The sequence below is a fragment of the Mustela nivalis genome (genome assembly GCF_964662115.1).
Source record: "Mustela nivalis genome assembly, chromosome: 3".
Taxonomy (NCBI): Eukaryota; Metazoa; Chordata; class Mammalia; order Carnivora; family Mustelidae; genus Mustela; species Mustela nivalis.
The window spans coordinates 78,997,414-79,011,374 of record NC_139022.1 but is presented as its reverse complement, the minus strand read 5'-3'; the positions used below and the strand labels follow the sequence as shown (position 1 = coordinate 79,011,374).

Here is a 13,961-nt window from a genome sequence, read left to right as displayed (position 1 = left end):
TCAACAGTTCAAATGTGAGGAGAGGAGCCAGCAAAGGAGACCAAGGGAATGACTGGGTGAGATGAGGACTGGAATATGTCACTGAGACACAGAGGGAGCCCGTGGTCACGTGGGAGGGTGAGAGGCTGCACAGAGGTGAAAGCGAGCCCAATCAGGGAGGTTCTCAGGACCTGGCAATCAGCAGTCAGGAAGGACTCTCTCTGCCACTTGAGGTAGCCAGAAGCTTCCCTGTGGTGCATGTGAGCTCATTTTGAAGAAGTGGAGTCAGTTTGTTGAGTCGAGAACATTGTTTTTAAAATTTGGTAACTAGATGGGACACAATGACCCCCTCGATTCTTCTTACTATCTGTCCACTTTCAGTCCCTTCCTGCCTTCTAGATCAAAATTAAAGCCGAGCACTTATTCTCACATCCTTGAGTCCCTCACATAATGAACACACATCTTACAAATGATTGCTTGCTTTTAAACTTTGTCACTTTCGATTTTCATGGAGTGGAGCTCCCTGAAGTCCTTGCCCCCCAGAGAGAACATAGGCTGTTTAAAGCTCTACCCACAGAGGCAACCCATTTGTTTTGGTCTGGGTTTCTTTCAGATCAAAGGTGGATCAGGTGCAGGACATAGTGACTGGGAACCCCACGGTCATCAAGATGGTTGTGAGCTTCAACAGGGGTGCCCGGGGACAGAACACATTGCGCCAGCTCCTGGCTCCGGTGGTGAAAGAGATCCTGGATGACAAGTCCTTGGCCATCAACACGAGCCCTGTAGAGGTGTACAAGGCTTGGGTGAACCAACTGGAAACACAGACTGGAGAAGCCAGGTACCTGAGCTCGGAAGATGTTGGTTTTCAGTCATGTTTTATGATCATTTTTACATGGTTATTATAAATACTCTTAAGCGCTCTTAAAAAAAAAACAAAATTTGCTGTCCAGGGGCAGTTTTCAACTGAAGATGTTCACTCCCTCTAACATATCCATTCTTGAACTCTCGCACATCTCTAAATGACACAGTATTTTCAACTTTCAGCACCATTTGATCCCCAAATTCACAACTTCTATAACTCTCTCCTTTGATTATCCTTTGTGTGTTTCTGAACCTAGACCTGGAAATATTAGACTTTCTCTTCACCTGACTTTTTTTTTTTTTTTTTAAACGGTTACCAAGTCAGTAAGTTCCCTGTGTAAGCATTAGTAAGCCAGGTAGGATGGGCTTATCCTGGGTGGTAGTTGGTAGATCTAAGCAATCTCAGCTTTTTATCTTGTGCAAAAGGGTGCCTTGTGCAATCGTTAAGATACGCACAGAGAATTATGTGGATGGTTCTCCCAGCACTGTTTGTAACAGCAAAAAGTTGGGGAAAGTCAAAATATTTAGCTGTGAGGAATTTGTTAAATAAATGTTTGTATAACACATAGTAGACTTAGTAAGTGTTTGGAATAGTGGTATAGAAATATTTTTATTGGCATGGAAAAAATGTTTGTGGTATAGTTTCCAGTTGCAGTTGGGTACAGTAAACCATTTTCAATTAAAATATGTATATGTGTGTATGATATATAGATACACACACATACATGTAGGGTCTGTATGGAAAATGTGTATGTATCAACTCTATTATACCCATGTGTGTTAGGCCCACATATACAGATGTATAGTGTAGGACCTAGAAAGTTATGCACCAAGATATAAAAGATGGTTGTCTCTGGGTTAGTATTGTATTCTTGATTGTTTATATGCAATTTTTTCTGTAGTGAACGTACTGCTTTTTTGTAATTAAAAAAAAGAGTGAGGGCGCCTGGGTGGCTCAGTGGTTAAAGCCTCTGCCTTGGGCTCAGGTCTTGATCCCAGGGTTCTGGGATCGAGCCCCGCATCAGGCTCTCTGCTCCTCAGGGGGCCTGCTTCCTCCTCTTTCTCTGCCTGCCTCTCTGTCTACTTGTGATCTCTGTCTGTCAAATAAATTTAAAAAAAAGGGGGGGGGGGTGCCTGGGTGGCTCAGTGGGTTAAGCATCAACTCTTTTTTTTTTTTTAAGATTTTATTTATTTATTGGACAGAGAGACAGTGAGAGAGGGAACACAAGCAGGGGGAGTGGGAGAGGGAGAAGCAGGCTTCCCACTGAGCAGGGAACCCAATGTGGGACCTTATGACAGGACCCTGGGATCATGACCTGAGCCGAAGGCAGATGCTTAACAACTGAGCCACCCTGGTGCCCCAGCATTCAACTCTTGATCTCAGCTCAGGTCTTAAGCCCAGATCTTGATTTCAGGGCTCTGAGTTCAAGCCCCATGTTGGGCTCCATGTTGGGGAAACTTCTTTAAAAAAGAGAGAATATTAGATGAGTCTATATCACTTGAGTCACCTCTTATTTTGCCAAGAGAGCCCCAAGAGAGCCTGCAGTCGCCCTCATCCACCAGTGGCAGAGGGACTGTCTGGACACATGGGACCTCCTCTCAGCTGGCAAACATTTTATCCCCGAGGTCAGTGGGTGATGTCAGCTTCACTGTACAAAGCTTGATTGTAGAAACAAGCTTGGCAAGGACACAAATGCTTGTCCCTAAGCCCTCAATTAATTGAATGCCCCTGTGTGTTTTCAGCAAACTGCCTTATGATGTGACCACTGAACAAGCTCTAACATACCCAGAAGTGAAAAACAAACTGGAGGCATCCATTGAGAACCTGAGACGGGTCACCGACAAAGTCCTCAATTCTATCATTTCTTCCCTTGATCTCCTGCCGTAAGTTGTACACGTAGCGACCTGAACTTTCTTCCCTGCAAGTTCTTGCAACACGATGGGACATAAATCCTCACAGTGGAGATAGGCGTTTTCCCTCGTGCTGTTTTAACACGATTTTAAAAGTTTGCCTGCATTTGCATTGGAAATGCATAACTGTTCTTCAAAGAGGGAACACTAAAAACAGTGCCCAGTGATGATCATCAGCGAAGGTCCTGTGATTCTGTTACCATCTCATTTTATGTTTAATTTTTTAAGAAAATTGCTCCACTGTGGTTGATGAGAACAAATGTTTTGTGTTTCTTTCTCACTTAGCCTTTTCCCATTCTTTTCTTTTGTCATCTGTTCTGAATGTAGTTATGGATTGAGGTATATAGCGAAAGTACTGAAGAATTCGATCCATGAGAAATTTCCTGATGCCACAGAAGATGAGCTATTAAAGGTAGATTTTCGAGGGTCGTCTCTCCATAGCTTCTCTTGGGGGCATGAGCCAGAATAATTACCAGCATAACATTTTGTGAGATTTCTTCCCCCTCCATATGACTGTTTATAAAAAGCTGCAGGCCTTCTGTTTTGAATGACTGTCAAGGTTATTAATGATGCTGAAATTCTTTAGAGATCTCTCACACATTATTGAGTTTCTTTGTAGTAGTGCATCTGGGGACAATGTGCTCTAATTAACCTAGGTTTCACCAAAAATAATTTTGATTAACTATATTGGTAATGTGGGACTGTTTTGACTACCTTTACAGAACTCATTTTTAGGATTCAGATCAGGAAAGGATCTTTCTTGGGAAGCAGCAATGAATATTTACTTCAATTTTTAATAGTCTAAAACCCTTGACTTGTTTCTCTTAAAAATGGTCTTTTCCTCTGCATTCCTCCAGATTGTGGGGAACCTCCTCTACTACCGGTACATGAACCCAGCTATCGTGGCTCCTGATGGCTTTGATATCATTGACATGACTGCCGGAGGTCAGATCAATCCTGACCAAAGGAGAAACTTGGGGTCAGTGGCCAAAGTCCTTCAGCATGCGGCCTCCAACAAGCTGTTTGAAGGAGAGAATGAGCATCTCTCCTCTATGAACAATTATTTATCAGAGACCTATCAAGAGTTCAGGTGAGAAGAAACATTACTTTTGGAGAAACTTGTGAGATGATAAGGAAGAGTCCTGTGTGCTCTGTACCCAGAAGTGAAGTTGGGGATGAGGATTGGGAACCTCAGGGGACGGTGTGCATTTCTTCTTCCTGCTAACATGGCGGGAAAAGAACAGGCTGGGTCCCTTCTGCCTGGGGCTCCTCATCCCACCCCTGCCCCCAGGGCTTCTGCTATCCTGAGTCATGCCCAGATATTTGATTTCTCCTGTGGACAGAATGAAACCTTTATTCTTCCTGGTGTGCTACAGGTTTCATTCTGTCCACAGGAAGATCCATTCCCCCTCAAGCTCTCCATGAAAGCACATTCAACTTGACGTTCATTTTTTTCTCTTTTTGCCATTCAGTCAGTTGGTCATAGAAATAAGACATACATGCAGCCTCTATAACTCCTCAGTTGGAAAATTGATTTCCCACTCCTCAGTTTTTCTCTGGAAGAGTAAATTACCTGCTCACAACAGTAGTTCATGATCATTATTTTCTATTTAGAATTGTGGCCTCTTGTGAGAAAATTCCCTCCAAATCCTCTTACTACAGGAAGTTTTGGTATCTCAAGCTGCTAATTTTAGTTCTTCTCACAGAGGAAAAATGTACTACTTCTTGCATATCCTTATCTGCTACTACAGCTTCCTTTTACTTCCGTTTTTCTCAGATTATTCTTATCAAACATCTGTGGTTCCAGCTCTTCTTCAAAAAGAAACAAAACCAAAGTCCCCCCTCTGCTTCCTCTTAAATTTGTATTTTTTCCTCTCACACTTGTATTTATTCTATGTGTTCCTCAGCAACCTATTCAAAGTGTAGGAAGCCAAACTGTCAAAAAAGGGTAGAAGGACCAACTGTCACATGGAAACGTGCTCCTCTCCCATGCCAACATGGCCGCCTGCCATTTAACCTCTTTAGCCTTGGGCTGGGAAGGTAGAGGCCTTTTGGATATATAAGCCTTGGGTACCCACAGGAGATAAACCAAGGATAATTTCATGCACAGGCAAGTGAAAATTGACTGCAGGGGAGCCTGGGTGGCTCAGTCTGTTAAGTGTCTGACTCTTGATTTTGGCTCAGGTCACGACCTCAAGGAGATTCTCTCTCTCTGTACCCCAACCCCCTTCCCAGGCGCGCACACTCCCTCTCTCCCTCTCTCAAATAAATAAGTCTTTTTAAAAAAATAGATTCTCTCTCTTTCTCCTTCGGCACCTCCCCACTTGCACTCTCCCTCTTCAAAACAAAACAAAACAAAAGAGGGGCACCTGGGTGGCTCAGTCATTCAGCTCAGGTCAGGATCCCAGCATCCTGGGATGGAGCCCCGCATTGGGCTCCCTGCTTGGTGGGAAGTCTGCTTCTCCCTTTCCCACTCCCCCTGTTTGTGTTCCCTCTCTTAAAGAAAAGAAAAGAGGGAAGAAGAAAGAGAGAAAGAGAGAGGGAGGGAGGGAGGGAGGGAGGGAAGGGGGAAGAAAAAGGAAAAGAAAGGGAGAGAGAGAGAAAGGAAGGGGAGGGGGGGGAGGAAGGAGGAAGGAAATTTACCACCTCATAGAATGAAATACCTTCTCTGCCTATACAAGAGAACCTAAGCCATGATCAGAGGCCCTGGCTTTCTTGAACTCCCTGTCTAAATTTGCTATTATCTGAGGAGGAGACTTTTTAGAATCTGATTACTGGGGGAATGGGACATGGTACGTATTGGTGTTTTTAGCACTAACAGGTTTTCCATCAGTCAGCCACTGTTGTTTGAATCAACTAGGAGTAGTGTAGGCTTAACTTGAATTTCAGTCACTGTGGCAACAAAAGCTCTAAAGGGTTATTAGGCCCAGGAACTTTTGCCATTTAAAGGAGCACATTTGGACACCTGGATGGCTCAGTTGGTTAAGCATCTGCCTTCCGCTCAAGTCATGATCCCAGGGTCCTGTGATGGAGGTCCACATCAGGCTCCCTGCTCAGTGGGGAGTCTGCTTCTTCCTCTCCTTCTCCCTGCCTGCAATCTCTCTCAAATAAATAAATGAAATCTTTTTAAAAATAAAGTAGCACATTTGATCAATTGCTTTCCAGATTATTTTCTCTAGAAAGATTTGATTCTTAGATCAAAGACTATCCATCTTGACATTTTTGTTTAAATTTCAGGGGATCTATTTTCAAAATAACATTTTTTGAATAACCTGCCCATAATTTGACTACATTAAGTCACTAGCAGAACGTGAGGCTGTGTTGCTCTCGCTATTCCTACTCAAGAAGCTGGGTCCAACGTATGGAAACAGGGACTCAGCCTCTAGAGTTAGGAGCCATTCTGGAAGATTCTGTAACAAGTGCCCCCCTCCTCAACACAAACACACACACACACACACACAGTTTGAGATGGAGAATAAAGCACTAGTCATAATTCATGATTTCCTCAGTGTTCAAGATTTACCTCAAAAATTTGAATTCTGTCTTAAGCATTTGTTTTCTTTGTTAGGAAATACTTCAAAGAAGCCTGTAATGTCCCTGAACCAGAAGAAAAGTTTAATATGGATAAATACACAGATGTGGTAACAGTCAGCAAACCAGTCATTTATATTTCAATTGAAGAAATCATCAGCACACATTCAGTAAGTGGGGTCTTAGCACGTTTCAGATGCCATTTTTTTGAAAATGCTTAGTCTCTTCTGGGCTTTCTGTAAGCATATGCTAATAATACTCATACTCAGCATCCTAAGAAACCTTCGATTATTTATTCTCTGACTTATATATGAATAAGATTCCTTTTCCCCAAACAAGTCACATTTACTTTTTACATGGTGCGTTTATTCCCACTAGTGCATAATAAAACTCCTCCCAAACTAGCCAAGTTTTTTCTTACATGATCTGTTGACAGAGTCAGCCTGTGAATGTGAAGTTTAAGTCCTGAGCAGGGATGGGTCCTGCTATTTCCTCTACCCACCAGGGCTACACTGCCTGAACCCCCACAGTATTTCTCTTCCCCTTTGTAGAATCTTCCCAGCTTTTCCCTAAAATTCTGGGATAATGAGAATATTCTCTCTCTTCTAATGTTGGACATAAAGAGGGGGGGAAATAGGCTGTTCAAGGTTAGGAAAGAGAGGACACCCCACCCAATATTAGCTGCCTGCAAAGAATCATTTCTATTGTTCTGGAAAACCCCATTTCTCAAAGGCAGTTTCATAGTCTGTGGTATGTCATAATGTCTCCATCCAGAGGGCATGCAAACATCACCACCATCAGCCATGAAAGGAATATTAAGCATCTGTTGGAGTCAGGGCACTTAGCTCTGCACAAGAAGGCCTCAGATGGCTCCTTAATCATTTAAAGTAAAAAAAAAAAGAGACTAAGTGTTGAGAGTTTCTTTGGTTTTTTGGGTTTTGGTTTTTAAGACCAATTGGAACATATTCCCTGAAAAACCTGATTCCTAAAAGATAACCTTTCTGCAAAGTGCTTACCACCTTGCTTCTCTAAGAGAAGTCTTAGGGACATGTTAGAAAAGCACTCCAGACCTCCCAAATCAGAGCTTATACTCTACAAGAACCCAGGTTCTGAAGAGACACACTAGAGGTCAAGAAGCCCTCATTAATGGTATACCCAGTTTGGATTACACACAACTAGGAGGAAAGCATAACAAATAACACACCTCCAAATGGTCTTGTCCTGCCCATCTAAGCAGATACACTAAGAGATGACAAAATTGGCTGCTAAAATTTCAGTCCATGTTATCAAGTTCTTCCAACAAACTAAAGCTTGAACAGGTTTAGAAGAAAGATTGGATCTACTTTTGATTTCCCTCTTTCAGGGTTGGAACAAGGAACACCCCCCCCCCCAACAATTGCAACAAGTTCTCTATGAGTATTTTGAGTGATCTTAATCAATGGCTGGTCGGAACGGCCAGCTGAAGGAGCGAGTGGGTTGATCAAATGAAGAGGCTATACTTCTTTTCTCTATGTATAAACACTCAAAATTGTAGAACATGTCCAGCAATGCAGCATTTGCAACATTGCTCTAATGAGCGAGTGGATTCATTCATATTTGAGCAACCACCATTGTCTATTTTTATGGTAGATTATCCATCTCAAAAAAATGTCCACACACTGGCTACACATTTGTTGAGGGCAGTATCTTCCTGAAGAAGAAGTGGTAGGGAGTTCTCCTTTGGAATGAGACATTCTTTCCCAGGGATAGCAGAGAAAAAAAATGTTACTGTGTTAATTTAGACTATTACTCTTTAATGAGAAATAGTCTGTTCTTTTTGTTAACAAAAATTGAAAACAGAGGATTCTGCTTTCCTGGGAAATCTAGCTTGTGACCAGCTTGGATTTTCTTCATGTGTTAGGTTGGAAGCAGATGTATAACGTGGGAGTATTGTAATTGCAGAGGAAGACTATCCTGTTTACGGTCTGTCTCAAAAGAGGAGATGTCCCCATGTACACAGAAACTTGGCTTCAGCTCAACCCACCCAGCCTGTGACTCCCTGTCCTCTAAGGGACACGGAGACCCTCAAAATAAGCTCTTCAAAGAGACATTTTCAAAAGATGTTTATGTTCTGTAATTACCAGAATAAAGGGTCGAAGCTAGCTGCCTAAATCCTCACTCCCCAGACAGCAGCCAAATCAGCTCTCCTGTCTCTTCAGAAAACAAGAACGTAAATTTATCCTTTATTTTGTTCTGTCACTAAGGTACCTTCCTCCAAAAATATACATACTACCATTCCAGATGCCACCATGTCATTTTATCTCCTTTGTTACTTACATAATGCCTTTCTTTACTCACCTTAGATCCTTTTGGGGATTGCGTAGCAGAAGAAACACCTGGTACATCCGGTCTCAGACCAAGGGACCATATGAGCATTTCTGTGATCCCTACCCTTGAAAGATCTTCAATGCCAGGCAGATTAAAATAGCTTAGTGGTGATTTTTTTTATAGCCATAGTGTTTGATTACTGCTTAATTTCTCTGTGAAGAGATACAGAAATGCACTTCCAGTTTACCCCCAGTATTAGTCAAGAGACTTCTGCCTCGTTGTAGCCTTTTCCTTTCCAACTCTGACCTTTTCAGAGAAGGTGGACTAGAGCACAGGGATTAAGTGGTAGAAGGCTGCTCTGAGGCATATCTCACAAGATCTTGCTGAAAGAGGGTTTGTGGACATCTTTCACAAAGCTCCAATTTCTTCGTGTAAAGTAAGCACTTACTGCTAAGGTAATATTGGAAACTGTGTGTCCCTGTGGTCTCTAATTTCAATAAATGTCAAACTTGTAATTAAAATTCCAACAGTAGGGGCACCTGGCTGGCTCAGTCAGTAGAGCATGGGACTCTTGATCCTCAGGGTCATGACTTCAAGCCCCACACTGGGCATAAAACTTACTTTAAAAAATATATAAAAATAAAAGTCCCAAACAGTATTAGAAGAACCTTATCTTGGAAAACTGGAAATGGAACTAAAAATGGTAGCACTTAAGAACTTACTTATGTTTGTGTCTCTATGTTTATTGCTGTCTCTATAAAGCTCCTGTTGGAACACCAGGAGGCAATTGCAGCTGATAAACAGGACTTGCTGAATGAATTATTGGAATCGCTGGGAGAGGTACCTAGTGTGGAGTCTTTTCTTGGTAAGAGCTTCTTCTGCCTCCTACTTCTCCTGTGGTTTGTGTTTAGTTGTTCAGTTTTCCTATTCTAGATCAAACAAGTCTTATTGCTTAACCTTACTTAAGAAGATAAATACACTAGCCCCCTCCTACATTAAGAGTTATGTAATTCGGGTGCCTGGGTGGCTCAGATGTTTAAGTGTCTGCCTTCAATGGGTCATGATCCTGGGGTCCAGAGGTAGAGTCCCATGTTGGGCTCCCTGCTTAGTGAGAAGCCTGCTTCTCCCTCTGCCTCTGCCTTTTCTCCTTGCTCTTGCTCACTCTCTTTCATGAATAAATAAACAAAATCTTAAAAAACAAAAAACAAAAAACAGTTCTGTAATTCGTCCTAGGTTACAAAGCAATTAGATATTCTTGAAAATAAACTCTAGATGGATCAAAAGGGATTAGTCAACCTGTATCATAAAGAAAAGAAATCATTAAAGAGCCAAGTTTATTACAAATTCCTTGCTGAGTTTTATAAGGATTTCTTTTATTAAGTTCTCTCTTTTAGTAATATTTTCATGTTTTGAGCTTCTGGGCTCCATGTTATTTTAAAGTTCAAATCAGAGATTTTTTGAAGGGGTGACTGGCTGGCTCAGTTGGTGGAACATGCGACTCTTGATCTTGGAGTTGTGGGTTCTAGCTCCACATTGGGAGTAGAGAATATTTCAAATCTTTAAAAGAGAGAGAGATCTTAAAAGTCCCTTGCAATGTATTAGAATGTGTTTTATTTTGTTTTATGAAGACCGTTATCCCTGTACAACTGAGCCTGTCTTTCCCATAGAACCTTGATCTTGCATTGCAGATGCCAACACAATGAGTGAATGGTAAGAATAACAAAGTTTTATTTCTGCAGGGGAAGGAGCAGTTGACCCCAATGACCCTAACAAAGCAAATACACTAAATCAACTCTCAAAGATTGAGATTTCCCTCTATTTGACAAGCAAGTATGACCTAGGGGATGGCGAAGCTATAGATGGCCAAAGCCTCATGATAAAGTAAGTTTGGGGCATAACGGGCACATTGTGTCTCTGATTGCGCATCTTAAAACATGCAAATTTAAATGGGCTGAATCCCCAAATAATTCATTTTGATGTATCTAAATATCAAAATACGTTGTTTATTCATCAAACATCTGACCAACAGGTAATGGACTACTTATCTTATCATTTAAGAAGAAAGTAAATATTATAATAGTTTATAAAGCCCATCTTGTTTTTCAGTTTTCCATGTAGCAATTTGATTCCTTTCTGTTAAGAAACAAAGTGATTCATTCTGCCTGTAAAAGTCCTGAGGTAACTAAAGGGAAATAACTGTTTCAGAGTGGTGAAAAGATTAATGAGGAAATACTCGAGACCATATTTAAAGTCTGGTATCCAGTGTTGGTATAAAAGACGTACCACGGTAAGACCAAACACTGTCATTTGCTTTATTAACCTTCTTTCCTGTTACACTAAGCCCAGATATGTTTACCAGCTTTCATTTATACCCTAGTTTCTGCCCCCGAGGATTTACAGTGAAGCATTCATGATTTTATACTGTATTGTTTCCATCAAGGCTTCTGGATGTTCCATACCAGCCCTTTACACACAGAGTAAGAAAGAATGAGATCCATCACTATAAATCAAAACCATAAGCCAAAACATATGCTCACCAAACAATACAGTTTTTAAGAACTTAAAAACAAAAGGATGCATAAGTCAGTTGTGTATTAGACTGAGGTAGAGAATGGAAGTGGAAAATGGGACCAAAATGGAATAATTACATATTTAAATAATACTTCACACATTACTTCCAAGTTACATGTCATGAGTTCTGAGGTGGTTTTCATTTGTAACGAGAGCTTTCCTTTCTGCCCCGACAGGAATCAAACAGCTCTCACCTTCAGTTAATTTTTTTCCAGCTGTTCATTATCATCCATTAAAATGGTGGAAAAAAACAGTGTCCTTTGTTCCCACCCGTGCTTCTTCTTTTCGGCTTCCTTAGTTTGTCCTCAGATTATCTAAGGCCTGACCTGTATTCATGTAGCAAATCTTCAGGACCTGCTCTGTTTCCATGGCCCTGGCTTGATGCTGGGGCTATCGCAGTAAGCAAGCCATAAACGGTCTCTGCCCTCTGGGGGTCTGAAGTCCGCTGGTGGAAAGCAGGACAGAGGCCAAGCTGCAGGACTCTTACACAGCCTTGCCCTCAGAAAGAGTTGAAGGCAGTTCCTTAGATTACTAAATAGCAAGTCAGGTTGAATTTGCAGAGAGACAACGCAGTGCAGGGCGGCGGAGGCAAGGGGGGAGACTGCGCAGTCTGTTCTCTGGGTTCTTAGGTGAAAGTGCCAATTATAAAGGGAACTGGAAATGCAGATTGTATGGTTCTGCCATACAAATTAAATGAGGCCAAGCAGCCTATGATCTCATACGCTTTGTCCTTAGAAGTCATGGGAGCAAATTTTCTCATATTGGTTTGATCTTTTATTTGAACATCATTTTCTAAAGGCAGTCAGCTCAAATATGTGCACTAATGAATGGAAATCACAATGTGGGTAGTATAAAATGTCAAATAATCTCAGTGTCCTGTATTTATATATATATTTATACTTCTTTCTGAAGAGTCTCCATGGGTCTGTGGACTTTTGGAATTCATTTTAAAAGCATAACCATACAAGTCAGGCCTGTTGGGCAGCCATATGTCTTAGCTGGAGAAACCTGGTCCATTGTCCTACCTGCCTCAGCCCTTGGGGGTCTCTGTCACAGCTGCAAACAAATAGTGTCTAAGTAGAGCCAGCCACTCGTTTTTTTCTTAAGTGGTAAAATATACATAGCACAAAATTTACCATTTTAACCTTCTAAAGTGTACAATTCAGGGGCATTTAGTACATGCAGAATGTTACACAAATATTACTACTTTCTAGTCCCAAAACATTTCATCACCCCAAAAGTAAACCTCACACCCATTAAGCAGTCACTCCCTACCACCCCAGGACATTTTTCCAAGCCCTGCTCTCTAGTCCCTGGTCCCTGGTGCTTTCTGTCTCTGTGTACTTGCCTAACTGGGTATTTCATATAAATGGAATCATACACTGTGTAGCTTTTAGTGTCTGGCTTCTTTAACTCTGCATAGTATTTTTGGCTAGATAATACTCAATTGCATGGAAATACCACATTTATCCTGGACATTTAGGTTGTTTGCACCTTCTGACTATTGTGAATAGTACCACTACACACATCAGTGTGCAAGTTTTTATTTGAACACCTGTTTTTGGTTCTTTTGGTTATAAACCTAGGAATGGAATTGCTGGGTCTTAAGGTAATATTAAGTTTAGCTGTCTAAGGTACTGCCAAACTTTCCTCACATTGGCTTTACCATTTATATGCCTACCACCAAGGTGTAAGTGTTCCAATTTTTCCACATTGTCACCAACACTTTGGTTCTGTTTTGCGTTGTTGTTATAGCCATCCTAGTGTGTATGAAGTACTATCTCATCATGGCATTGATTTGCATTTCACTGATGATTAATAACATTGAGGGTCTTTCCATGTCCTTGATAGCCATTTGTATACCCTCTTTGTAGAAATGTCTACTCTAGTTTTTTGCCTGGTTTTTTAAATTGGATTGTCTTTCCATTGCAGAGTTCTAAGCATTGCTGCTATATTCTGGATAGTAAACTCCTACCCGATTTATGATTTGCATATACTTTGACCCCTTCTGTCAGTTGTCTTTTTATTCTCTTGGTAATATCCTTTCATGCATAAAAGTTTTTTAACTTGACAAAGGACAGTTAATCAATTTTTTTGTTGTCCTTTTGTTGTTATGTATAAGAAATCATTGCCCAATCCAAGGTCATGAAGATATACTCCTGTTTTCTTCTAGGAGTTTTATAGTTTTTGTTTTTATATTTTACTTTTTTATTTTTATATTTTATGTTTAGGTGTATTATCCCTTTTGAGCTAATTTTTGTGTTTGGTGTAAGGCAGTAGGCCAACTTCATTTTTTTGCATGTGAATGTTCATTTGTCTTACAACCAGTTCTTAAAGACACTATTTTTCTCAAATAAATGGTCTAGGTACCCTTGTCAAAAGCCAGCTGACCACGCATGAATGCCTTTCTGGACTCTTCATTCTATTCCATCCATCTATATGTCAGTCGTTATCCTAGTCCCTCATTGCATTGATCACTGTAGCTTTGTAATAAGTTTTGAAACTGGTAAGTCCTCCAAGTTGTTCTTTTTCAGGAGGACTATGGTTACTTGGAGTTCCTTGCAATTCAGTGTGAATTGTAGAATAAACTTTCTCATTTCTATAGAAAGGCTTTTGGGCAAGTGTTTGAATAATTCTTGATGATCTACTGCTTTCCTAGACCTCTGGGGTCTAGATAGCCTTCCTCTGGGCATACTTTGAGTGTAGGCAGAGCCCTTCACTAAGCACTCCAGTTGGTGGTCAGTGTGAAGTGAAAACCTGAAACAAAAATTGACCCAGTGGACTTCTGTGATAGTGGAATT

At 41.0% G+C, this 13,961-nt stretch overlaps 1 protein-coding gene across 3 annotated transcripts in view; it reads left to right on the top strand.

Moving 5' to 3' along the window:
• The window catches only part of IQGAP2 (IQ motif containing GTPase activating protein 2), a 287,935-nt gene that overhangs the window by 255,626 nt on the left and 18,348 nt on the right, over positions 1–13,961 (top strand). For all 3 annotated transcript variants that reach the window (XM_082724767.1, XM_082724769.1, XM_082724768.1), the window contains 7 exons: positions 593–817; positions 2,584–2,724; positions 3,079–3,163; positions 3,609–3,841; positions 6,320–6,452; positions 9,352–9,454; positions 10,329–10,470. In XM_082724767.1, the coding sequence (XP_082580893.1) occupies positions 593–817; positions 2,584–2,724; positions 3,079–3,163; positions 3,609–3,841; positions 6,320–6,452; positions 9,352–9,454; positions 10,329–10,470 (1,062 nt within the window). The remainder of the gene's footprint in view (positions 1–592; positions 818–2,583; positions 2,725–3,078; positions 3,164–3,608; positions 3,842–6,319; positions 6,453–9,351; positions 9,455–10,328; positions 10,471–13,961) is intronic.